The 25,665-nt window shown below is 47.0% G+C and overlaps 1 protein-coding gene across 2 annotated transcripts in view; it reads right to left on the bottom strand.

The window, feature by feature from the left end:
• The window catches only part of LOC100680674 (deubiquitinase DESI2), a 78,834-nt gene that overhangs the window by 22,764 nt on the left and 30,405 nt on the right, over positions 1 to 25,665 (bottom strand). For both annotated transcript variants that reach the window (XM_029076431.2, XM_029076424.2), the window contains exons 2-3: positions 7,247 to 7,319; positions 5,084 to 5,177 (exon numbers count right to left, since the gene is read on the bottom strand). In XM_029076431.2, the coding sequence (XP_028932264.1) occupies positions 5,084 to 5,177; positions 7,247 to 7,319 (167 nt within the window). The remainder of the gene's footprint in view (positions 1 to 5,083; positions 5,178 to 7,246; positions 7,320 to 25,665) is intronic.

A 25,665-nucleotide genomic window follows, 5' to 3' on the forward strand; every position in this document is an offset into this window, starting at 1 on the left:
GAGACAATCCCTATCCAACAACGGGCTCGCAGTCTAGAAATCAGGTTGGACACAGTCCCTGTCCCACTTGAACCTCACACTCTTAATCCCCATTTAACAGATGAGGGAACTGAGGCACAGAGAAGCAAAGTGTGAGCACAGAGACCCAAGGTCACAGAGCAGACAGGTGGCAGAGCTGGGATTAGGACCCAGGTCCTTCTGACTCCCAGGCCCGTGGATTTTCCATTAAGACTTGCTGCTTCCCTGATGTACTAAATGCTTAGCACAGTGCTCTGCACACAGTAAGCACTCAATAAGTGTAATTGATGGATGAGCCCAGCCGAGCTAGTTGCTCAGGAAGGCTCCTTATTCCAAGTGCTTAGCACAGTGCTCCGCACATAGTAAGCACCCAATATATAGGATTGATTGATTGATTGACTGATGAGCCCAACTAGCTTCCCAGGAAGCCTCCTTATCCCGCTGTCAGTCTTCCAGACACGGGTGCAGGAGTGAAGACAACTGTCATTCATTCATTCAATCAAATGTATTTATTGAGAGCTTACTGTGTGCAGAGTACTGCCGGACTTTTAACTCTCTCCTCAGGTCCCCTGTTCCTCCCCCTCCCCCATCCCTCACCTCCAGTGATCTGGCCACCTACTTCATTATGAAAATTAACACTATCAGGTCTGAGCTCCCCAAAGTCACCCCTCCTTCTTCCCCCCCGCTCCCAACCCTCTCCCTTACTTTCCCATCTTTCCCTGCAGTACCCTCAGAGGAGATCTCCTCCCTCCTCACAAGGGCCACCCCCTCCACCTGGGCTTCGGACCCCATTCCCGCTCACCTTATAAAAACTATCGTCCCTTCCCTCCTCCCCTCCTTAATTTCTATCTTCAACTACTCACTCTCCAATGGCTTCTTCCCCTCTGCCTTCAAACATGCCCATGTCTCCCCCACCCTAAAAAAACTTTCACTTGACCCCACTTCCCCTTCTAGTGATCGTCCTATCTCACTCCTCTCCTTCCTTTCCAAACTCCTAGAATGAGTCATCTACACATGCTGCCTTGAATTCCTCAACTCCAACTCTCTTCCGGACCCCCTCCAATCTGGCTTCCGTCCCCTCCGCTCCACCAAGACTGCTCTCTCAAAGGTCACCCGTGTCCTCCTTCTTGCCAAATCCAATGGCTCCTACTCTATCCTAATCCTCCTCGACCTCTCAGCTGCCTTCGACACTGTTGACCATCCCCTTCCCCTCCACACTTTATCTCACCTTGGCTTCACAGACTCCGTCCTCTCCCGGTTCTCCTCTTATCTCTCTGGCCATTCATTCTCGGTTTCCTTCGTGGGCTCCTCCTCCCTCTCTGATCCACTAACTGTAGGGGTTCCTCAAGGGTCAGTTCTTGGCCCTCTCCTGTTCTCCATCTAGACTCACTCCCTTGGTGAACTTATTCACTCCCACAGCTTCAATGATCATCTCTACACAAATGACACCCAAATGTACATCTCCTCCCCTGTTCTCTCCTCCACCCTCCAGGCTCGTATCTCCTCCTGCCTCCAGGACGTCTCCACCTGGATGTCTGCCCACCACCTAAAACTCATCATTTCTAAAACTGACCTCATCTTCCCTCCCAAACCCTGCCCTCTCCCTGACTTTCCCGTCACTGTGGGTGGCACCACCAGCCTTCCCGTCTCACAGGCCTGCAACCTTGGTGTCATCCTTGACTCAGCTCTCTCATTCACCCCACACATCCAATCCATCACCATCACCTGCCAGTCTCACCTTTACAGTATCGCCAAGATCCGCCTTTTCCTCTCCATCCAAATGACTATTGTCCTGGTACAAGCTCTCATAATATCCCAACTGGATTAATGTGTCAGTCTCCTCTCTGATTTCCCTTCCTCCTGTCTCTCCCCAATCCAGTCTATTCTTCATTCTGCTGCCCAGATCATCTTCCTACAGAAACGCTCTGGGCATGTCACTCCCCTCCTCAGAAACCTCCAGTGGTTGCCTATCAACCTCCGCATGAAACAAAAACTCCTCACTCTTGGCTTCAGAGCTCTCCATCCACTTGCCCCCTCCTACCTCATCTCCCTTCTCTCTTTCTACTGCCCACCCCATACACTCCACTCCTCTGCTGTTCAACTCCTCACTGTCCCCCACTCATGCCTGTCCCTCTGACAACCCCTGACCCACGTCCTACTGCTGTCCTGGAATGTCCTCCCTCCTCAAGTCCACCAAACTCTCTTCCTCTCTTCAAAGCCCTACTGAGAGCTCACCTCCTCCAAGAGGCCTTCCCAGACTGAGCCCCCCTTTTCCCTCTGCTCCCCCTTCCCTCCCCTCCCCCCTCACCCTCTGCTCTTCCCCCTTCCCCTCCCCTCAGCACTGTGCTCATTTGTATATATTATTTGTATATGTTATTTATTACCCTATTTATTTTGTTAACAAAGTGTACATCCCCTTGATTCTATTTATCTTGATGATGTTGCCTTGTTTTAGTTTTGTTCTGTCTTGCTTTGCCGTCTCCCCCGTTTAGACTGTGAGCCCCTCATTGGACAGGGATTGTCTCTAACTGTTGTTAAATTGTACATTCCAAGCACTTAGTACAGTGCTTTGCACATAGTAAACGCTCGATAAATACTATTGAATGAATGAATGAATGAATACTGTACTAAGCACTTGGAAAGTACAATTTGGCAACAGATATTTGGCAATCGGCAAGAGATTCAACAACTGCCCCCGGGAGATGAGTTCTAGATGTAGACTGGAAGTACTTGTACTCTCCCAAGTGCTTAGTACAGTGCTCTGCACACAGTAAGTGCTCCATAAATACCACTGACTAGTTGTTGAGCCCAGCCAGACTAGCTGTCCAGAAAGGCTTCCTATTACCTCCCCCACCTCCCCCAGGAATGAGGTCCTGCACCCCTAAGGGTATCTCTTTAGGGGGTTCATGGCTTCCCTCTGGCCCAGCCAGAAGGCCACCCGGCAGAGCTGCCATCCAGAACATTCAGGCAAGAATAATAATAATGATGATAATAATAATAATAATAATAGTAATAATAATAGTACTTCCTAAACTCTTACTCTGTGCCAGGCACTGTTCTAGGTACTGGGGTAGATACAAGATAATTGGATTGGACACATTCCCTGTCCCACATGGGGCTCATAGTCTTAATCCCCATTTTATTGATGAGGGAACTTGGGCCCAGAGAATAATAATAATAATAATGATTATTTTAGTATTTGTTAAGTGCTTATTATGTACCAAGCACTGTTCTAAGCACTGGGGTAGATACAAGGGAATCAGGTTGTTCCTCCTGGGGCTCATAGTCTTAATCCCCATTTTCCAGATGAGGTAACTGAGACCCAGAGAAGCGAAGTGACTTGCTCAAGGTCATGCAGCAGACAAGAGGCGGAGCCAAAATTAGAACCCACCACCTTTTGACTCCCAGACTGGTGCTCTATCCGCTAGGCCATGCTGCTTGAAGGCTGGACTTTCTGTCTGGCCTGATATTGGCCATGCCAAAGGAGAAGGAAGCAGGATCTCTTATCAGGGCTCTCTCCCCAACAAAGATGACTCCGGGGTTCTCAGAGAGGGCTTTTCCCACTGGTCCAGACCCTGTGCAAAGAGCAGCGATGGCTTCAGAGTGGACAGTGGGACAGTGGGCAACAAGGGGCAGTCACTGGAGTCTCTTATCTCAATCAACCAAATGATCTGAGCGCTTCCTATGTGCAGAACGCTGGACTAAGCACTTGGGAGGGTCCAATAGAACAATAGAATGGACACATTCCCTGCCCATAGTGAGTTTCCAGTCTACAGGGGAGCTTACAGAGACAGCTGGGCAAAGACCCTTCTCTCATGCTAAATGAGAGCACAGGACTTGGGTACTGCTGCCTAGCTGCCTTCTGCAACTCAACCGCCAGTGCCATTCCCGATAGGACCAGGAGCCCGGCTCTCCCCAGCCCTGCTCCCTATCAGTGGACCCCTCCCGTCCACCCCGAGAGGCCTTGGAAACAGACCGGGAGAGGGGGTCAGGAGGGAGCCAGGTGCTCCACTGGGGAGAGATCCATCCATCCATCCATCCATCCATCCATCCATCCATCCATCCATCAATCAATCATATTTAGGGTGTGCAGAGCACTGTACTAACCACTTGGGAGAATACAAAACAATAATCAGTTGATCGTATTCATTGAGCACTTATTGTGTGCAGAGCATTGTACAAAGCACTTGGAGAGGACAATGCAACAATCAGGCAATCAACTGAATTTATTGAGTACTCTACTAAGTACTTGGGAGAGTACAAGAACTTACAGTCTACAGTCTACACCTTCACTGTATTAAGCACTTAGGAGAGTACCATCAACATCAATCAATCAAATGTATTTATTCAGCACTTACTGTGTGCAGAGCCCTGTACTAAGCGCTTGGGAGAATACAGTACAACAATCAATCAGTCAATCACAGTTAGGGAGTGTGTGGCTTAGAGAAAAGAGCACTGGCTTGGGAGTCAGAGGTCATGGGTTCTAAACCCAGCTCTACCACTTATCAGCTGTGTGACTTTGGGCAAGTCACTTGGCTTCTCTCTGCCTCAGTTACCTCATCTCTGAAAGGGGGATTAAGACTGTGAGCCCCATGTGGGACAACCTGATTACTTTGTATCTACCCCAGCGCTTAGAACAGTGCTTGGCATATTGTAAGCGCTTAACAAATACCATAATTGTTATTATTATTATTATTATTATGTGCAGAGCACTGTACTGAGCATTTGGGAGAGTACAATATAACAATCAGTCAATCAATAGCATTTATTGAACGCTTACTGTGTGCAGAATATGGTACTGAGTGCTCAGGAGAGTCCTATAGAACAGAGTGGGTAGACACGTTTCCTACCCACAAGGAGCTCACAGCTAAAAGGGGTAAGAATAATAATAATATATATGTTATAAATATTATATAATGTTATAACAGTAATGAGCTCATGGGCTAGAGGGGGAGGTGGACATTAATAGAAATAAAGAAATGATGGAGATGGCGGGAGGGCTGAAAAAGGGTTGGAAAATCCCCTGGGGGTGGGGGAAGGTGGGAGGGTAAGGGTCCCGGCTTACTTGAATTTAAAAGTCTCTCCCAGTTCCACGGCACTGCCGGGGGTGATCTCGAAGATTCCGCTGAAAGGGTAAGGGTGCCCTCCATAGGCAAACTCTGGTCGAGAGGAGAAGAGACGGTGAGGGCCACGTGGGACAAATCCGCCTCCCACATTCCTCTGGACCCAGTTCCTGTCCGCTCCCCACCTAGGATATCAGTCCCTCCGTTCAACGGCTACTGATCCCCCGCCCCATGGTGGCCCCATCCTGCCTCCCGACCCCGCCGTCGGGAGGACACGGGCCCAGCTGATCTGGCGTCCCATTCGACTCCCCTCCAGCTTCTTTCCTCTGTGGGTTGGAGAAGAGCAGGGCCAAGCTCCAGGCCTGGCAAGATTCCCTCGCCGGCCCCAGATGGCTACCTCCCCAGGAGGAGAAGAATTACTGGGACAACAGAGATCCCTGTTGATGGCAGAGCACCTCGTTTTCATGGGTGAGGAAAGCTGGAAAAGAACTTTGACTTTCCAGACTGTGTTTTGGGGACATTCTTTGGTAGGAGACAAGGGCCTGTTGCTTTATACTCTCGCCTTCAGCTCTCGAATCCAGAAGGGTGCTTCTGTCTCCTCTCCGCTAATTCCTTTTTCGTAGTATTCTGTTAAATGCTTACTGTGTACCAGGCACTGTACTAAGTGATGGGGTAGATAAGAGCTAATCGGATTGGACACGGTCCAGGTCCCTCATGGGGCTCACAGTCTTCATCCCCATTTGACAGAGCAGGGAACTGAGGCATGGAGAAGGGAAGTGACTGGCCCAAGGTCACGCAACCAACAAGTGGCAGAGCCGGAATTAGAACCCAGCTCCTTCTGACTCTCGGGCCCAAACTCTATACTCTAGGACATGCTGCTTCTACTCCTGAGGCTCTGGGAAGGTCATGTTGCTGAATTCAGACTCATCTCCAGCCTCCATAATGGACTCCATCCGGGCAGCAAACTTAGCTATGCTGAAGACCACCTCAGCAGTCATGGAAGAAACTAAAGGAAACTCTGAAGGTTAAGCATAAGAGAAAAGGCCTTAGCTATCCCAACTGAAGCAGGAGGAATGTAAAAATGTGTCCCTGTCACTTTGATAATGATAATTACAATGATGGTATTTGTTAAGGGTCTACTATGCACCAGTGCTGGGGTGAATACCAGCAAATGGGATTGGACACAGTCCCTGTCCCACATGGGGCTCACATTCTTACTCCCCATTTCATAGATGAGGAAACTGAGGCCCAGCAAAGTGAAGTGACTTGTCCAAGGTCACAAAGAAGACAAGAGGCAGAGCTGGGATTAGAATCCATGACCTTCTGGCTCCCAGGCCTGGGCTCTAGCCACTATGCCATGCTGCTTCAGAAGTCCAACAGGACGGAGTCTTGGGGGAACAGAGGTGGGTGGTCCTGGAATCGCTCAGGCTCTTCCTGTCCTTTCACGTGAAACTTTTCCACTTGTTGTTTTAAAATAGTATTTGGAAAGCATATACTATGTGTCAAACACTGTTCTAAGCACTGGGGTAGTTACAAGATTGGACCCAGTCCATGTCCCACAGGGGACTCACAGTCAAAGTTGGAGAGAAGGACTTAATCCCCATTTTGCAGGTGAGGAACCAGAGGCCCAGAGAAGTGAAGTGACTTGCCCAAGGTCACGCAGCAAACAATTGGCCAAGCTGGGATTAGAACCCAGGTCCTCCGGCTCCCAGACCCGGGCTTGGGCTCTTTCCACTAGACCACACTGCTTCTCTATTCTCATTCTGTTGTTGGTTGGTATTTGTTAAGCGCTTACTACGTGCAGAGCACTGTTCTAAGCGCTGGGGGAGACACAGGGGAATCAGGTTGTCCCACATGGGGCTCACAGCCTTCATCCCCATTTTACAGATGAGGTAACTGAGGCACAGAGAAGTGAAGTGACTTGCCCAGAGTCACACAGCTGACAAGTGGCAGAGCCGGGATTTGAACCCATGACCTCTGACTCCCAAGCCCAGGATCTTTCCACTGAGCCACGCTGCTTCTCCATTCTGCTTCCATGAATGTTGATTTCAGTGAGGACCCTTTCCTTCTCAGATCCTTTCTCTCCGAGATCCCCTTGGAAACAGAGGAGGTGAGAGTGGCGCCTACATGACCTCCATCCCCCCCAGGTTGTCCCAGGTACATACCTCTGCCGTAGATCTCGATGCCAGAGTGGAACACGCCGATGCCTAGGGTGGATGTGTACTCATTGATCCAATACTGGTGGGAGGCAAGAAAATGGCCATTAGTGGACCCAGACGAAATGGCTTCCCACAAGATAAAAATATAATAATTTTAATAATAATAAAAAAGAATAATATTCATTATGGTATTTGTTAAGCGCTTACTCTGTGCCAGGCACTGTACTAAGTGCCGGGGTGGATGCGAGCAAATCAGAATGGACACAGTCCCTGTCCCTTGAGGAGCTCACTGTCTCACTCCCCATTTTACAGATGAGGGAACTGAGGCCCAGAGAAGTGAAGTGACTTGCCCAAGGTCACACAGTAGACACGTGGCAGAGTCAGGACTTGAACCTGCCATGAGACTCACCCATGGCTCTCATAGCCATTGGAGAGCCAGGGGCCCCTCTTGTATCACTGGCCCCGCTGGCCAAAATGGACCTGAGGTGGAACAATGGTTCCCTGTGGGGAGGGAAGGGGGAAAGGATCGGGGGTGCCTCAGTCTGTCAGCTCCTTGTGGGCCTGGAACATGTCTACCAACTCTGTTGCACTGGACTCTCCCAAGCGCTTAGTACAGTGCTCTCTGCACACAGTAAGTGCTCAATAAATACAACTCATTGATTCCAAAGGCCTAAACTGGAGAGTCTATCCAAACGTTCTTCAAGGCCCAAGTTTAAAGTTGGAGAAGCAGTATGGCGTAGAGGACAGAGCTTGACCTGGGAGTCATGAGGTCATGGGTTCTAATCTCGGCCCCACCACTTGTCTGCTGTGTGACCTTGGGCAAGTCACTTCACTTCTCTGGGCCTCAGTGATCTCATCTGGCAAATGGGGATAAGACCGTGAGCCCCGTGTGGGATAGGGACTGTGTTCAACCCGATTTGCTTGTAATCACTCCAGCGTTTACAACAGTGCTTGGCCCATAGTAAGCACTTAACAAATACCATAATTATTATTATTATTATTAGAACAGGAGATGAGAGTAGCTTTAAGTCAATCAATGGCCTTTATTGAGCATTTATTGTGTACAGAGCACTGTACTAAGCATTTGAGAAAATCCAACAGAAGAGAGGTGGTAGGCACATTCACTGCCCACATCAAGCTTTCAGTTTAGAGGGGGACATAGACATTAATAGAAATCAATCTTACTGTGTGCAGAGCACTGTTCTAAGCGCTTGGGAGAGTACAATACAACAGATTTGGTAGACATATTCCCTGCCCACGTCGAGTTTACAGTCTAGATGGGGAGACAGATGTTAAAATCAATCAATCAATCCACCAATCCATCAGTGGTATTTACTGAGCACTTAGTAGATGCAGAGCACTGTACTAAATGCTTGGGAGAATCCAACAGAACAGAGTTATTAGAATGTTCCCTGCCCACAGTGAGCTTACAGTTTAGAGGGGGAGACAGCTGTTAATGTAATCAATCAACCAATCAAACAATGGTATTTATTGAGCACTTGCTATGTGCAGAGCACTGTACTAAGTGTTTGGGAGGTACAATATAAAAGAGTTGGTAGTCATGTTCCCTGCCAACAACAAGCTCGCTTCCTTGTGGCGCTGGACGAATCATTCTTTTGCCAGGATCTGTTTCCCTTTGGCTTTCCGAGAGGTGCTAGTGTACCCTCCTAAGCACTTAGTACAGTGCTATGCACGCGATAGGTGCTCGTTAAATATCATTGATTGATGGACTGGGGCAAAAAGAGTGACTTTCCTCCACCCAACCCTCTCCTCAGTGCTTTAAATTGATCAAAAAGCAGACATGATGGCCACTGAAAATAGATCCTCCTTGTCTACCTTCACCCAAGATGGTTTTTTATTATTATTATTATTACTACTACTACTAATAACAATGGTAGTAATTGTAGTATTTTTAAGCATTTACTATGTGCCAAGAATTGTACTAAGCCTTGGGTAGATACAATATGGTCAGTCAAAGTCCATGGGGTTTACAGTCCAAAAGAGAGGGAGCATTATTGATGGATTAACTTTGGGATCGTATGATGCATGGGAATAAACAACAGGAAGACCTCAAAGAGTTGAGGCTGTATTCAGCATTTAGTACAGTGCCTGGCACATAGTGAGCGCTTAGCAAACACCAGAAAAAATGTTCCTTATGGGATCCATTCCCTATTGACTACATAGTAGGAATAGGGATCCATTCCCAAACCTCTGGAAAAATGTCTATTAATCAATCAATGGTATTTATTGAGCACTTACTGTGTGCAGAGCATTTACTAAGCACTAGAGAGATTACTGAATAACAGAGTTGGTAGAAACATTCCCTGCCCACATCGAGCTTACAGTCTAGACAGGGAGATGGACATTAATAGAAATGTCAGTGATGGAAGTAAGTGCCGTGACTGAGGGAAGGGTGTAGAAAGGGTGCAAAACCAAGTGCAGAGGTGACACGGAAGGGAGCGGAAAAGAGGAAATGAGAGCTTTCATGTGCTATCACTAAACTATTGTTTAATCTTTGCTAAACATGGTATTAACTAAATGAGCAGCCGTGGTATAATGATGAATCTCTGCAGGAGGCCGAAAAATAGAAGCTTGTTCTGCTGACTGGCGCGGTTGCTTTCCAACTTCAACTTTAGCAATTTGTCCAGTTGAGACTGAAAAACAGCCTTCTTGTCCTCATAAAACGCCTTGTAACCAGCCAACTCCTTTTAGCCTTTGAACTGCCCCTGTCCAACAGGAGAAAGATTTTTATCCATCGTGAGTAGATACAAGACACCGTAATCCCCAGACTTTGGCTGGTAGCGGGGCGTGCAATTTATCTTCCTCTTTCAATAATCTGATTAGATTGGCAAGATGTCAAAGAACAATGACTGTATCTTGTATGCGTCATGGGCTGAGGGAGCAAATCATAGTAGCTGTTTCTTTGGGTTGAGTATTTTTTTTTATTACTATATTTGGTAAGTGCTTACTATGTGCCAAATATTGTTCTAAGCACCGGGGTGGAGACAAGTTAATCAGGTTGGACACACATGGGGTTCACTGTCTAAGTAAGATGGAAACAGGTATTGAATCCCCATTTTGCAGTTGGGAACTCATTCGCTCCCATTGCTTCAACTACCATCTCTCTGCAGAAAACATCCAAATCTGTATTTCTTCCCCTGTTCTCTCTCCCTCCCTCTAGGCTTGCATCTCTTCCTGCCTCCAGGACATCTCTATTTGGATGTCCTCCCGCCACCTCACACTCAACATGTCCAAAACAGAGCTCCTTATCTTCCTACCCAAACCCTGTCCTCTCCCGAACTTTTCCATCACTGTCGACGGCACAACCATCCTTCCCTTTTCTCATACTCGTAACCACAGTGTCATCCTTGACTCTGCTCCCTCATTCAACCCAGATATGCAATCTGTCACCAAAGCCTGTCGGTCTTACCTTCACAAGATCTCCAAAATATGCCCTCTCTTCTCCATCCAAATCACTTCCTTGTTGGTACAATCTCTCATCCTACCCCAACTGGGTTACTGCATCAGCCTCCTTTCTGACCTCCCAACCTCCTGCCTCTCCCCACTTCAATCCATACTTCACTCTGCTGCTGGATTATCTTTCTACAGAAATGATCAGGGCATGTCACCCTCCTCCTCAAAAAGCTCCAGTGGTTGCCTATCATCTTCCCTATCAAACAAAACTCCTCCCCATTGGCTTTAAAGCTCTCCATCATTACCTCTTGCTCCCTCTTACCTCACCTTACTTCTCTCCTTTAACACTCCAGCCCACATACTTTGCTCCTCTGGTGCTAACCTCCTCACTGGGCCTCCATCTCTCCTGTCTCACTTCCAACCCCTGGCCCTCGTCCTACCTCTGGCCTGGAACGCCCTCCCTCCTCAAATCTGCCAGAAAATCACTCTTCCCCCGTTCAAAGCCCTACTGAAGGCGCACCTCCTCCAAGAGGCCATCCCAGACTAAGCCCCACGTTTCCTCAGCTCCCACTCCCTTCCACATCACCCTGACTAGCTCCTTTTGCTCTCCCCCACTCCCCACCCCACAGAACTTATGTATATATGTATATATATCTATAATTCTATTTATTTATATTGATGCCTGTTTCCTTTCTTTGATATCTGTCTCTCCCCCTTTAGACTTTGAGTCCTTTGTGGGCAGGGATTGTCTCTCTTTATTGCTGTATTGTACTTTCCAAGTTCAGTGCTCTGCACACAGAAAGCATTTAATAAATATGAATGAATGAATGAATGAATGAATGAATGAAGGCCCTCTGATTACCAGGCCAAGCTGTGTCGTATGCAGTTCTGGCCATTTTGCCTTATTCATTCATTCAATCCTATTTACTGAGCGCTTACTGTGTGCAGAGCAATAAAGAGAGGCAATCCCTACCTACATGGGGCTAGAAAGGAAGGGCATTATAGAGTTGGAGAAATTACAGATGTCAAGATGATCAAGGGGATGGAACAGGTCCTAACAGTAGGTAGAAAAGATTAAGATTTGTATTCTGGAAAGGAGGAGGTCAAGAAGAGATATGATTGAAATTATATATGTATGAAAGGGTATGGTTAAAGGAAATGCGGAATTTTGTCCACCAAATTCCATGAAAGAATGTTGAAGAGGCACCCACTGAGCTGGGAACGGGGCACATACAAGACAAACAAAAGAAACTATCACGTCTTCCCACCATGGTTAGAATTTTTTTGTGGTATTAAGTGCTTACTATATGCCAGGGGCTATCCTAAGCACTGAGGTGGATACAAGCTAATCAATCTGTGGTACATATTGAGCATTCACTATGTGCAGAGCACTGGACTAAGCACTCGGGACAATATGATACAACAGAATTAGCAGTCGTTCACTGCCCACAATGAGCTAAACAGTTTGGACACAATCCATGCCCCACACAGGGCCTCAAAGTCTTAATCCCCATTTTACAGTTGAGGGAACTAAGGCACAGAGGAGTTAAGTGACATGCCCAAGGTCACACAGCAGACAAGAGGTGGAGCTAGGATTAGAACACAGGTCCTTCTCACTCCCAGGCCCATGCTTTATCTACTAGGCCATGGTGCTTCCTGTGAATATGCATGGAATATTCCCTGCTAGGAATATGCTAGGAATAGCATATTCCATGCTGGGAATGTAGTATGGAATATTCCATACTAGGAAGGCCAAAAAGTTCAGTCAGCTTTAGAGGGGTTTGAGCAAAGTAATGAAATCTTAAGCCATAAGAGATTACTCAAGGGAAAGGTAGAGAAGTAGCAAAATGGCCAAGTAGATAGAGCATGGGCCTGGGAGTCAGAAGGACCTGCGTTCTAATTCCAGCTCCACCTCTGGTCTGCTGTGGGACCTTGGGCATGACTTCCAATCCCAGATTCACCACTTGTCTGCCGTGTGGACTTGGGTGAGGCACTTCACTTCTCTGGGCCTCAGTTCCCTCATCTGTAAAATGGGGATTAAGACTGTGAGCCCCATGGGGGACATGGACCGTGTCCAACCTGATTCACTGATTCTAGGTATCAACCCTAGAGCTTAGTGTGGTGCCTGGCACATAGTAAGTGCTCAACAGATTCAATAAAAAAGTAGGGGGAAACATTAAGATTAATAAGAGTGGTATTTGTTAAGTGCTTGTGTTCCAAGCACTGGGTCAAGCATTGTGGTAGAGACAGTATGATAGGATCAGACAAAGTCCCTGTCCCACACAGTGCTAACAGTCTAAAAGGGCAGGGGAGAGCACGCATCTAATTCCCATTTTACAGATGAGGAAACTGAGGTGAAGAGAAAATAAGTGACTAGTCTAGGGTCACCCAGCAGATAAGTGGCAGAGTCAGGGTTAGAACCCAGGTGTCCTATCTCCCAGGCCCGTGTGCTTTTTCACTAGGCCATGCCGCTTCTAGGTTGGAAGACACATCCCAGATGTCAGTGAGGCGAATCATCTAAAGACACTTCCAAGAATTCTGTTGTCTTTGTCAGAGACAGAATCCTATAAATTCCTTGAGGGCAGGGTTCGTTTCTATCGACTCTCTTGTACTCTCCCAAGCACTTAATACGGCGCTCTGCACACAGTGAGTGCTCATTAAATTCCACTGATCGTTTAATTTATTGATGATCGATTTGGCTCAGAAATGGCCTGGCTCGAGTTCTATGGACTCTGGCTGGTCTGCTTTATATTTTTAATAGAAAGTTGCCTTCAGTTTCCAGGCTAGCAGAAAAACAAACGACAGCCAGTCTCTGTGAGAACACGCACAACCACGCCAACAGTCGAGGATGCAAATCTCCTTGGGCAAATCATTTCTCTTCTCTGCGCCTCACTTACCTCATATGTAAAATGGGGATTAAGACTGTGAGCCCCACGTGGGACAGGGACTGTGTCCAACCTGATTTGCTAGTATCCACCCATAGTACGAGCTTAACAAATACCACAATGATAAGGAGGAGGAGGGAGATTCTCTGCCATTCAGAGAGTCCAAAAGTACAGATTGGTAAACAGGTTCCCCGCCCGCAGTGAGCTTTCAGTCTAGAGGGAGAGACAGATATTAATATAAATGAATAATTTGTGGATATGGATATAAGTGCTGTGGGGCTGAGGGAGGGGGACATAAAAGGGGCAAATCCAAGTGCAAGGGTGACATAGTAGGGAATGGGAGAAGGGAGAATGAGGGCTTAGTCAGGGAAGCCCTAGATGTCGAGGAATCTCTTCGAAATTTAGGGAAACTGTCAGTCAGTAGATCAATCGTGTGAATCAAGCAGAGGACTGTACTAAGCGCTTTGGAGTGTCCAGTATAACAATCTTACAGACACATTCCCTGCCCACAGTGAGCTTACAGTCTAGAAGGGGAGACAGACACGAATAGACATAAATGAAATTGCAGGTAGGTACATAAGTGCTGAGGCGATGGGGGACAGGGGGCGGCAATAAATAAAGGGAACAAGTCCGGGTGACGCCAAAGGGAGTTGAAGAAAAGGAAAAGAGACCTTAGTTAGGGAAGGCAAGGAAGTCGCAGAGCCATGAAAACTGGAAAAGTCCCCAGGCCCTACTGAGATCCAGTGCTTAGAACAGTGCTTGGCACAGAGTAAGCACTTAACAAATCCATAATTATTACAAGGTGGCCTGGCGGATAGAGTCCGGGCCTGGGAGTCAGAAGGGCCTGGGCTCTAATTCTGATCTGCCACCTGTCTGCTATCTGACCTTGGGTAAGTCACTTCACTTCTCTGGGAACATGCTGAGCTCTTACCAAATACCATAAAAAAGTCATATTGCAACGATTTTCAAGGCATCTCATTACTCTCCATCTCTGGCAAGGTCATCATCATAATTGTTATTATGCTATTTGCTAAGTGTTTGCTATGTACCAAGCACAGTTCTAAGCACTGGGTCGGATACAAGTTGATCAGGTTGGACAGGGTCCCTGTCCCACATGGGGCTGACAATCTAAGTGGGAGGGAAAACAAGTATTTTAAAGGTATTGAATCCCCAATTTACGGTGAGAAAACTGAAGCACAGAATGGTTAAGTGACTTGCCCAAGGTCACAGAACACCGAGAGGTGGAGCCAGAATTAGAACCCAGGTCCTCTGACTCCCAGGTCTGTGTTGTTGCCACGGCCACGCTGCTTCAAAATACTAGCCCGAGTCCTTCGGGGTGCACTACTCAAGAATATGGAATTCTGACGCGGCTTCAGATGACAGTGTGGCACAGCAGACTCCTGATGCAGGATAAGAAAAAGGGAGAAGCAGCATGGCCTAGTGGATAGAGCATGGACCTGGGGGTCAGAAGGACCTGGGTTCTGATCCCAGCTCTGCCACATGTCTGTTGCGTGACCTTGGGTGCATCACTTCACTTCTCTGGACCTTATCTGTAAAATGGGGATGAAAAATGAGAGCCACATGTGGGACCTGGACTCTAGCAACCTGTTTAGCTTCCATCTGCCCAGCACTTAGTACAGTGCCTAACCCACAGTAAACACTTAACAAATATTATTAAAAGAAGTAAGAAGACAGCCTTCTTTGACCTTATACGAACACCCGACGCCGTCAATAGGTCGAGACTCTGGAAATGGCTTAGCAAGTTGGACTCTCTGAAGAGTTCCTTAAGAGTCTAAATTTACCTTCGACAGCGTGGCTGATGGGGTCTGGGATGGGGTGACCCGTCTGATCAATGGGGTGAAATCGAGCTGTGCAGTGGGGCTCTTTCTCACTGAACCCAATCAGCCTTGCTACGGGACCAATAAGAAAACTGGATGCAAGAGCTAGCGTGAGCTCCCACTACCCTCCCAACCCAATAGGCCTCAAGGATTATCCAGAATCCTAGAGATGATCAATCAAGAAGTGCTGGAGTCAGTGGCTGAATCCTAGAGGGTCCCACCCAAAGACACATGCAAATGATCAATCGATCAATCAATAGTATTTATTGAGAGCTTAGTGTGGGCAGAGCACTGTACTAAGTAATTGGGAGAGTACAGTAGAATGGAGTGGCTAGACAGGCTCCCTGACCGCACGGTCTTAATCCCCATTTTACAGATGAGGAAACTGAGGCCCAGAGAAGTGAAGTGACTTGCCCAAGATCCCACAGCAGACAAGCGGTGGAGCAGGGATTAGAACTCAGGTCCTTCTGACTCCCGGGCCTGAGCTCTAGCCACTAGGCCATGCTGCTTCTCTGGATGTGGCTGCCGTTGGCGTATAATAATGTTGGTATTTGTTAAGCGCTTACTACGTGCAGAGCACTGTTCTAAGCGCTGGGGTAGATACAGGGTAATCAGGTTGTCCCACGTGAGGCTCACAGTCTTCACCCCCATTTTAAAGATGAAGTGACTGAGGCACAGAGAAGTGAAATGACTTGCCCAAAGGCACACAGCTGACAAGTGGCAGAGCCGGGATTCGAACCCATGACCTCTGACTCCCAAGCCCACGCTCTTTCCACTGAGCTACGCTGCTTCTCTCCTCTTTCATTCAATTCATTCAGTCATATTTACTGAGCACTTACTGTGTGCCGGGCACTGTAGTAAGCACTTAGCACTATACTAAGCGCTCAGGAGAGGCATTGAAATAGACCAAAGCTGCAAAAATCTCCAGGGCACTGACAAATCTACACTGCCTGCGTGTCCTTTGGAATGAGAATTCTAGTGCTGTGGGATCCCGGGCCCACCTCCGGTTGCTTCGTCTGCCTCGTTCCGTCCAGGTCTATTTCGGGAACCGGCAGTCTGATCCAACCTTTTTCCCAGGCTGCCCAAGTTGGATTACATACTGGAGTGGAAAAACCATCAACAGCAGCATCATCATCAGTGGTATTTATTGAGGGATTACTGTGTACAGAGCGCTATACTAAGTTCTCGAGAGAGTATGTTACAATGGAGCTAGCAGGCATGTTCCCTGCCCACAAAAAGTTTACAGTCTGGAGAAGGAGACAGGCATTAATGTAAATAATATTAATATAAATAAATAAATGCATTTCAATACAGAGCTTAGAACAGTGCTCAGCATGTAATAAGCGCTTAACAAATACCATTATTATTATTATTTATATGTAATAACTGTGGCATTTGTTAAGCACTTACTCTGTGCCAGGCACTGTGTTAAGCACTGGAATAGGTACAATATAATCGGGTTGGACACAGTCCCTGCCCCACATAGGGCTCTCGGTCTTAATCCCCATTTTACAGATGAGGTAACTGAGGCACAGAGAATGACTTCCCCAAGGTCATGCAGCAGACAAGTGGGTGATTCAAGATTAGAAATTAGTTCCTCTGATTCCCTGACTCTTTTCACTAGGCCACACTGCTTCTATCTAGCTATCCTCTCTCTCTCTCTCTCTCTATATATATATATATAATCGATGTCCTGCATCCATTAAAGCGATTTGACTTATCACACACCCCCTTTCGCCAGGGGCCTTACTCGGGGGAGGAGAAAGAGAGAGAGAGAAAAGGCAGCTCTCATTATCTCCATAGTTTTTATCCTACCATTCGAATCTGTGCCTCAGTTACCTCATCTGGAAAATGGGGATTAAGACTACAAGTCCCAGTCACAGGCAACCTGATTACCTTGTATCTACCCCAAAGCTTAGAACGGTGCTTGACACGTAGTAAGTGCTTAACAAATACCATCATCATCATCATCTTTTGGCTCTGGTATTCTCCTGCTCTACAGATTCAGTGCAGCCTATTTCATCACCTGCCATTTAGAGATCAGCCAAATGTATCCTTTCATGCCACAGTCTCCTGGTTTTCCAGCTTTCTAAGGTTTATAGCAGCATGGTCTAGTGGATAGCGCATGGGCTGGGAGTCAGAGGGTCATGGGTTCTAATCCCTGCTCTGCCACTCACCTGCTGGATGACCTTAAGCAAGTCACTTCACTTCTCTGGGCATCAGTTACCTCCTCTGGAAAATGGAGATTGAGACTGTGAGCCCCAGGGTGGGCAGGGACTGTGTCCAATGCAATTTGCTTGTATCCACCCCAGCACCAAGAACAGTGCCCGGCACATAATTAGCACTTAAATACCACAATTATTTATTATTATTATTACAGCAGTAGACCCCTTCTTTTCTTTAATGGTACTTATCAAAGCATTTATTATGTGCCAGTCACTGCACTAAGCACTGGGGTAGATACAAGCTAGTCAGGTTGGACACAGTCCCTGTCCCATGTGGGGCTCGCAGTGTTAATCCCCATTTGACAGATGAGGAACAGAGAAGTGAAGGGATTTGCCCAAGGTCACACAGCAGACTAGTAGTGGAACTGGGATTACAACCCAGGTCCTTCTGGCTCTCTGGCCTGGGCTCTAACCACCAGACCACACTACTTCTATGGCAAGCTCAATCAATAAATCAATCAATTGTATTTATTGAGCATTTACAGAAGCAGCGTGGCTTAGTGGAAAGAGCACTGGCTTGGGAGTCAGAGGTCGTGGGTTCTAATTCCAGCACCGCCACTTGTCAGCTGTGTGACTTTGGGCAAGTCACTTAACTTCTCTGTGCCTCAGTTACCTCATCTAGAAAATGGAGATTAAGATTGTGAGCCCCATGTGGGACAACCTAATCACCTTGTACCTACCCCAGCGCTTAGAACAGTGCTTGGCACATAGTAAGTGCTTAACAAGTACCATAATTATCATTATTATTTTTAACAGTTCTGCTGAGGACCTCACAGCCTTTTCGGGGAAGCAGTGTGGCCTAGTGGAAGGAGCATGGATCTGAGGGGCAAAGTATCAGGGATCTCATCCCGGCTCCACCATTTGTCTACTGGGAGACCTTGGGCAAATCACAGCTTCTCTGTACCTCAATTTCCCCTTCTGTAAAATGGGGACTGAATCCTACTTCCTCCTACTTAGACTGTGAGGCCCACATGGGAAAGGGACTGTGTCCAACCTGAAAATCTTGTATCTACCCCAATGGTTAGCACAAAGTAAGCACTGAACAAGTACCACAAAAATGATGATAATAATAATTAAGTGCTTACTATGTGTCTATGGGAAGCAGTGTGGTTTAATAGAAAGAGCACAGGCCTGGGAGTCAGAGGACCTGAGTTCTAACCCCAGCTCTGATGCTTCGTGTTTGTCCTTGTGCAAGTCACTTAACATCTCTGTGCCTCTGTTTCCTCATCTATAAAATGGGGGTTCAATGCCTGTCCTCTTTCCCACTGAAACTACGAGCCCAAGTGGGTCAAGAAATGTGCCTGACCTGATTATTTTGTATTTTATAAAGTGCTTGGCACAAGGTACACGCTTATTATTGGCATTAATTATTATTGTTATTAATAACCAATTCCACTACTATTATTATGTACTCTGGTAGGTCCAAGATAATCATGTTGGGCTCAGTCCCTCTCCCACAAAGGGCTCCCAGCAGGAGGGAGAACAGTTATCCAATTCCCATTTTACAGATAAGGGAACAGAGGTGCGGCGTAGTGACTTGCCCAGGGTCACACTGCAAGCATGTAGGGGAATCAGGATTAGAACCCAGATCCTCTGGCCCCCAGGCCTGGGCTCTTTCCACTAGGCCTCTCTGCTGTTTCCCTTTGACAAGCATGCCATCCTACCTAACTTCCCACTGTCATTCCAGATAGACCTTGCCACATTCCTCCACTGGCAATCCTAAAGAGAAGTCTGCCAACATCCTTCTCTCAGGCCATACGGGCCATCTTCCATCTGCCTCTCAGATTTATTCCCTTCTATCTGGCTTGCTTAGTCCCGCCTCTCCTCCCTGCCTGCCTCCTCTTTCCCTTCCCCCTTCCTCCCTCCCCGGGGGAAGATGTGAGCCAATAATTCTCTCTAGGTCAGTGGTTAAAGCTTAAAGCTTCTACTTTGAGCACAGACTCCCTGTCCCAATTATTATTACCATCAGGATTTCAGAGATCACAAATAGTCATTAAGCACTTCAAAGCCCAAAACACCGTAGTAATTACACAAAAATTAATTAACCAGCAATTCCTGATCCTCGAGGGTCTACTGATCTCTACTCAATTCTCTGAGGAAGCCGATGGGTTCATGGCACTTCCACGATCTCGATTGTGTATGACTCCCAAATTTCTCTCTGCTATATTTCCCCTATCTGTAATTTTTTTAATGTCAGTCTGCTGCTCTAGATTGTAAACTCCTTGAGGGCAGGGATCATGTCTGCCATTTCTATTCTAGCGTCCTCTCCCAAGTGCTTAGTACAGTGCTCTGCACTCAGTTAATATCAATGATGCATTGGTTACCTTGACCTCTCTTCTGTCTTGCAGTCTCACCTTTCCCCTTCAGCACATCTCCGCCTGGATGTCAGTCAGTCATTCAATCGTATTTATTGAGTGCTTACCGTGTGCAGAGCTCTGTACTAAGCACTTGGGAGAGTTCAATACAATGATAAATTCCCCACCCACAACAAGCTTACAGTCCAGGGGAGGGGAGACAGACATCAATTCAAATAAAGAACATATATGTAAGTATATGTAATTAATAGCAGAGCGATATGTAATTGTATATGTAATAATATGTATTAATATGTAATTAATAGCAGAGCGATAATTAAGGTATTTATTGCACCTTTACTATATGCTAGACACTAGGCTAAGCACTTCAGTAGATCCAATCTAATCAGGTCAGACCTAGTTCCTGTCCCTATCTAAGAGGGAGAACAGGGACTGAATCCCCATTTTACAAGTGAGGGAAATGAAGCACAGAGAAATTAAGTGACTTGCCCAAGGAACTGGGGTTAGAAAACAGGTCCTCTGACTCCCAGGCCCAGGCTCTTTCCACTGGGCCACACTGCCTTCCCAGAAGTAGTACATCATTCTGATAGAGAAGCAGCGTGACTTAGTGGAAAGAGCACGAGCTTGGGAGTCAGAAGACGTGGGTTCTAATCCCAGTTCCTCCACTTGTCTGCTGTGTGACTTTGGGCAAGCCACTTAACTTCTCTGTGCCTCAGTTACCTCATCTGTAAAATGGGGGTTAAAACTGTGAGCCCGCCCCATGGGACAAACTGATTACCTTGCATGTACCCCAGCGCTTAGAACAGTGGTTGGCACATAGTAAGCACTTAACAAATACCGTAATTATTATCATTATTATTATTATTATAAGGGAGCTCCTGACATATTTCCAGTCCTGTTTCCACACTGCTTTGGCCTCTGTCAGGAGTGTTTATGCTGGGACCTGTAATAATCAATCGGTCAATCAATCAATCATATTTGCTGAGCACTTACTTTATGCAGAGCACAGGACTAAACGCTCGGGAGAGTACAATATAACATTCCCGTTTCCACACCGCCTTAGCCCCGGTCAGGAGAGGCTATGCCAGGACTCGTTTTAATCAAATGATCGATCGATCGTATTTATTGAGCACTTACTGTGTGCAGAGCACCGTACCGAGCACTGGGAGAGTGCAGTTCACCAGAGTTAGCTGATACGTTCCCTGCACATAACGAGCCCAATCCAGTCCCCCCTCATCGTGGTCATTTGGGGGCTGGACGGATTTTTACCCAGCCGGGATGTCGGGCTACAGAGAGCTGGCCCCAGGAAGGGGCTAACGTCTTCTAGGCTTCGGCCTCTTGTGAGGTCACCCAGGAGAAGTTACTTCACTTTGAAAGACGCAGAAGGTTGGCGCTTGCCAAATTGCAATCCCTTTCTCGTCACGGACCAGAAGCTTATTTGGGGAGAGGTGGCATGTCCTAAGGGCAAGACCACAGGGCTGGGAGATAGGAAACCTGAGTTTGGGTCCAGCTTGGCCAACTGGCCTGCTGTGTGTCCTTGGACATGTCATTTGACCTCTCTGGACCTCGGTTTCATCATCTGTAAAATGGGACCAAAATGCCTCCTCTCCCTACCTCTGAGATTGTGAGCCTCCTGTGGGACAAGCATGATACAAGCAAGTTTCCCCCATTTAGACTGTGAGCCCGTCACTGGGCAGGGATTGTCTCTATCTGTTGCCGAATTGTACATTCCAAGGGCTTACTACAGTGCTCTGCACATAGTAATGCATTCAATAGTATGAATGAATAATACATCCCCTCCCCCCCGAACCACTTATGTACACATTCTTAAACTAGCTGGAATTAATTAATCACTTATTTTGTGCCAAACACTGTATTAAGCGCTGGGGTAGACACACGATAATGAGGTTGGACACAATCCATGTCTTAACAGGGGCTCACATTCTGTGTTTCTTCCCCCTATCTGTCACCTATTTTAGCGTCGTTCTCCCCAACTAGACTATAAGCTCCTCAAGGGCAAGAATCATGTCTACTATCCTCTACTACATGGATTGTTTCTATCTGTTGCCGAATTGTACATTCCAAGCTCTCAGTACAGTGCTCTGCACACAGTAAATGCTCAATAAATACTACTGACTGATTGATCAATTTGTGTTCAGTCTGGTGTTTAGCAGTGCTTGGTAATAACAATGGTATTTATTAAGCTCTTACTATGTGCCAAGCACCGTTCTAAATGCTAAGCATTTTCTAAGCACATAGCACTATTCTAAGCACTCCCCAATAAATATAATAATAACAATAATAATAATAATTATTATAATAATATTCCAAGAGTGTGTGTGAAATAGAAGTGTATATCTTACAGAATGTAAATGCTAGAGAAATGGCCATCATCATCTGAGTTTCCAGGAGAGGGTGTGACCAACCAGCCCCCACCATGAGGGAAACGTAAGTATGGTCAGGGAACATGTGTACAGTAAACACACAGTAAGCACTCAATAAATACCACTGATTGATTGATTTTCCAGAGAGATGGCAGAAGCCAGAGTCTCAGAAAAGCAAGTCTCCCACACAGATAGGGTTCGATAAATACAACTGATTGATGGAGAAGCAGCAGCATCTAATGGATAGCGCACAGGCCTGGGAGTCAGAAGGACCTGGGTGCTAATCCTGACCCCGCCACTTGTCTGCTGGGTGACCTCGGGCAAGTCACTTCACTTTTCTGGGCCTCAGTTCACTCATCTGCACAATGGGGGTGAAGACTGCGAACCCAGGTGGGTCAGGAACTGTGTCCAAAGTTATTAGCCTGGACCTACCCCAGCGCTTAGGACAGAGCCTGGTGCATAGTAAGCGCTTAACAAATCCCACATTAGTCCTTGGCTTCCAAGAAGCTTATGCCCCATAAAAGCATTTCTCTCTCTCATCTCCCAAAGTCTCTAACCCTGCTTTTTTTTCCTGCTCAGAGATCAGCCACTGCACTCTCCTCCTGTTTTTAAAGAGGGAAAGAGAGGCCCAGGGCAGTGAAGGATGGATACTGCCCCTCAGTGACCTGCACTGCAGCTGGAACAGATTACAACCCTCCCTCCCTCCCCACTAGGCTCCCCTACTGTATTCACCCCATCTAAAGGAGGCTAATCTGAACGCCGTCTTTTCCATTTCTCTGGAATTAACAGCCTAGCCTCTGTCTCCTCTTTCTACAATTCAAACCCAAGCTCCTCCTCCAAGTCTCCAGTCTTCTCCTCCTGAATGTTAACACTTGGATTTTATTTGCCCAAATGATAATAATGGTGGCATTTGTTAAGCACTTACTATGTACCAAACACTGTACTAAGCACTGGGGTAGATACAAGAGCATCAGGTCTGACACCATCCCTGTCCCACATGGGGCTCCTACTCTTAAGCGGGAGGGAGACCAGGTATTCATTCATTCATTCATTCATTCATTCATTCATTCATATTCCTTGAGTGCTTACTGCGTGCAAAGCACTGTATAAAGCGCTTGAGATGTATTGAATCATAGAGACGAGGGAACTGAGTCCCAGAGAATTTAAAGATTTACCCAAGGTCACACAGCAGGCAAAGGATCAGGATCAGAATCCAGGTTTTCTGACTCCCAAGCCCGAGCTCTTTCCACTAGGCCTTGCTGCTTTGGCTGAGGAGAACTCGACAAGATCAGACGTAATAGAGCACAAACTTGTTTGTCCCAGTGGAGTTTGTGGTTCCTTTCTAGACTTTCAGATTTGGAGGCAATCAATCGATAATAGTTACTGAATGCTTCCTGTTAGCTGAGCCCTGTATTAAGAGCTTGGGAGAGTACAATAGAAGTAGTAGGCCCAAGTTCTGCCCTCAAGGGGCTAACGGTGCAAGGACGCAGGGATGATGAGGTAAAATGATGCTCTCTGAGACACAGATCCAAACGAACTCCAGGGCCGGCTCACAACCTCTGCCATTTTTCCAGTCCCTGGTCACAAAGAACCCCAGGTCAATCTGGGAAAAGCTTACTCCAGGAAATGGAAGAGAAGACTAGAAACAAGGCTGGAAACTCAGACTGTCCATGGGCTTGCCGGCTAAAGTCACAGCAAACTGACCTGTCTAGGGATTTCATCTTTGAAATCCCCCAGGGCAGAATCCCAGATAATCCCACCTCTAAATGAGTGAGCAGAGCTGAGCTCCCCGTATGGAGCTGAAGTGTGTTCTTTCCCTTTCATCTAACTCCCTTCCTTCTCTGCTTGGCTCTCATTCAAGTCTCCTTGAAGCTGCTTTTCCTCGCTCTGCTTCCTGGGAGCTTGTACTTGCTGCTTGCTGTTGTTTCCTTCGGGCTTCCTGTGACAGATGAAGAAGCATTTAGCTACAACCTCGAGACCTTTCATTAACAGAGAGGCCCTGGGGCCCAGCAGCTGGCTCCAATCTGATTTCTAAGTAGTTCAAGCTTGGCCAAGAGCCAAAGAAACAGAATCCACCCTTGGCTAACTGAGACACAGAAGCGGTTCCTTCTTTTCCCCAGAGAGCAAATACCTACCCGAAGTCCAATGGAAATGACACTAAGGAAAAATCCCAGCTCTATCCTATGATAATAATGGTGGGATCTGCTAAATGCTTGCTATACGCCGAGCGCTGTGGCCGTTACAGGGAAATCAGGTCAGACAAAGTTCCTGTTCCGCATGGGGCTCATAGTCTTAATGGGAGTGAGTCAAGTACTTAATCTCCATTCTGAGTCTCAGAGCCGTGAAGTGACTTACGCAAGGTCACTCAGCAGGCAAGTGGCAGAGCTACATATATAAGTACTGTGCGGCGGGGGTGGGGTGAATTGTTTTGTTTTGTTGTCTGTCTCCCCGCTTCTAAACCGTGAGCCCGTTGTGGGGTAGGTATTGTCTCTATTTGTTGCCGAACTGCACTTTCCAAGCGCTGAGTACAATGCTCTGCACACAGTAAGTGCTCAATAAATATGATTGAATAAATGAAGGAATATCAAATGCCTAAAGGTCACAGATCCAAGCGTGTAGATGACACCGAAGGGAGAGGAAGCCAAGAGAAAGAGGGTTTAATCGGGGAAGGCCTCTTGGAGGAGATATGACCTTCATAATACTGTCCATGTTGACTTCTTTGAATATGAAGGACAACTCAATAAAAATGTCCATGGTAATCTCTCTGGGTTCATACGCCTAGCGACTGTCATATTCAGGAGAGTGTAGATACAGGTGAGATTTCCGTAAAATCCATCTCTTCCCATCTAGAGAACTGTGTAGAATCCCGAGGCCTGAGCAGTTGGTGATCATTTGCTAGCTCTGCCCTGTGGGTGATGCAGTTTGGGTTGTCAAAGAATCAACTGTAAATTCATCCTCTGCTGCTTTATTCTCCACCTCCCTCTCTTTCCGGAGAAGGGGACGGTCAACCCCAGGTTGTGGGAATAAGCATTCCCAATTCATTCCAGGGACCCAATCCTCACCTTCACCTAGAGAAGCAGCGTGGCTCAGTGGAAAGAGCACGGGCTTTGGAGTCAAGGTTCACGAGTTCGAATCCCAGCTCTGCCAATTGTCGGCTGTGTGACTGTGGGCAAGTCACTTAACTTCTCTGTGCCTCAGTTCCCTCATCTGTAAAATGGGGATTAAGACTGTGAGCCCCACGTGGGACAACCTGATTCCCCTATGTCTACCCCAACGCTTAGAACAGTGCTCGGCACATAGTAAGCGCTTAACAAATACCTTCTACTCTAGAAAACTTGGGGAGCCGCTTTGCATGGGAGTGGAA

The sequence above is a fragment of the Ornithorhynchus anatinus genome, chromosome 1 (genome assembly GCF_004115215.2).
Source record: "Ornithorhynchus anatinus isolate Pmale09 chromosome 1, mOrnAna1.pri.v4, whole genome shotgun sequence".
Taxonomy (NCBI): Eukaryota; Metazoa; Chordata; class Mammalia; order Monotremata; family Ornithorhynchidae; genus Ornithorhynchus; species Ornithorhynchus anatinus.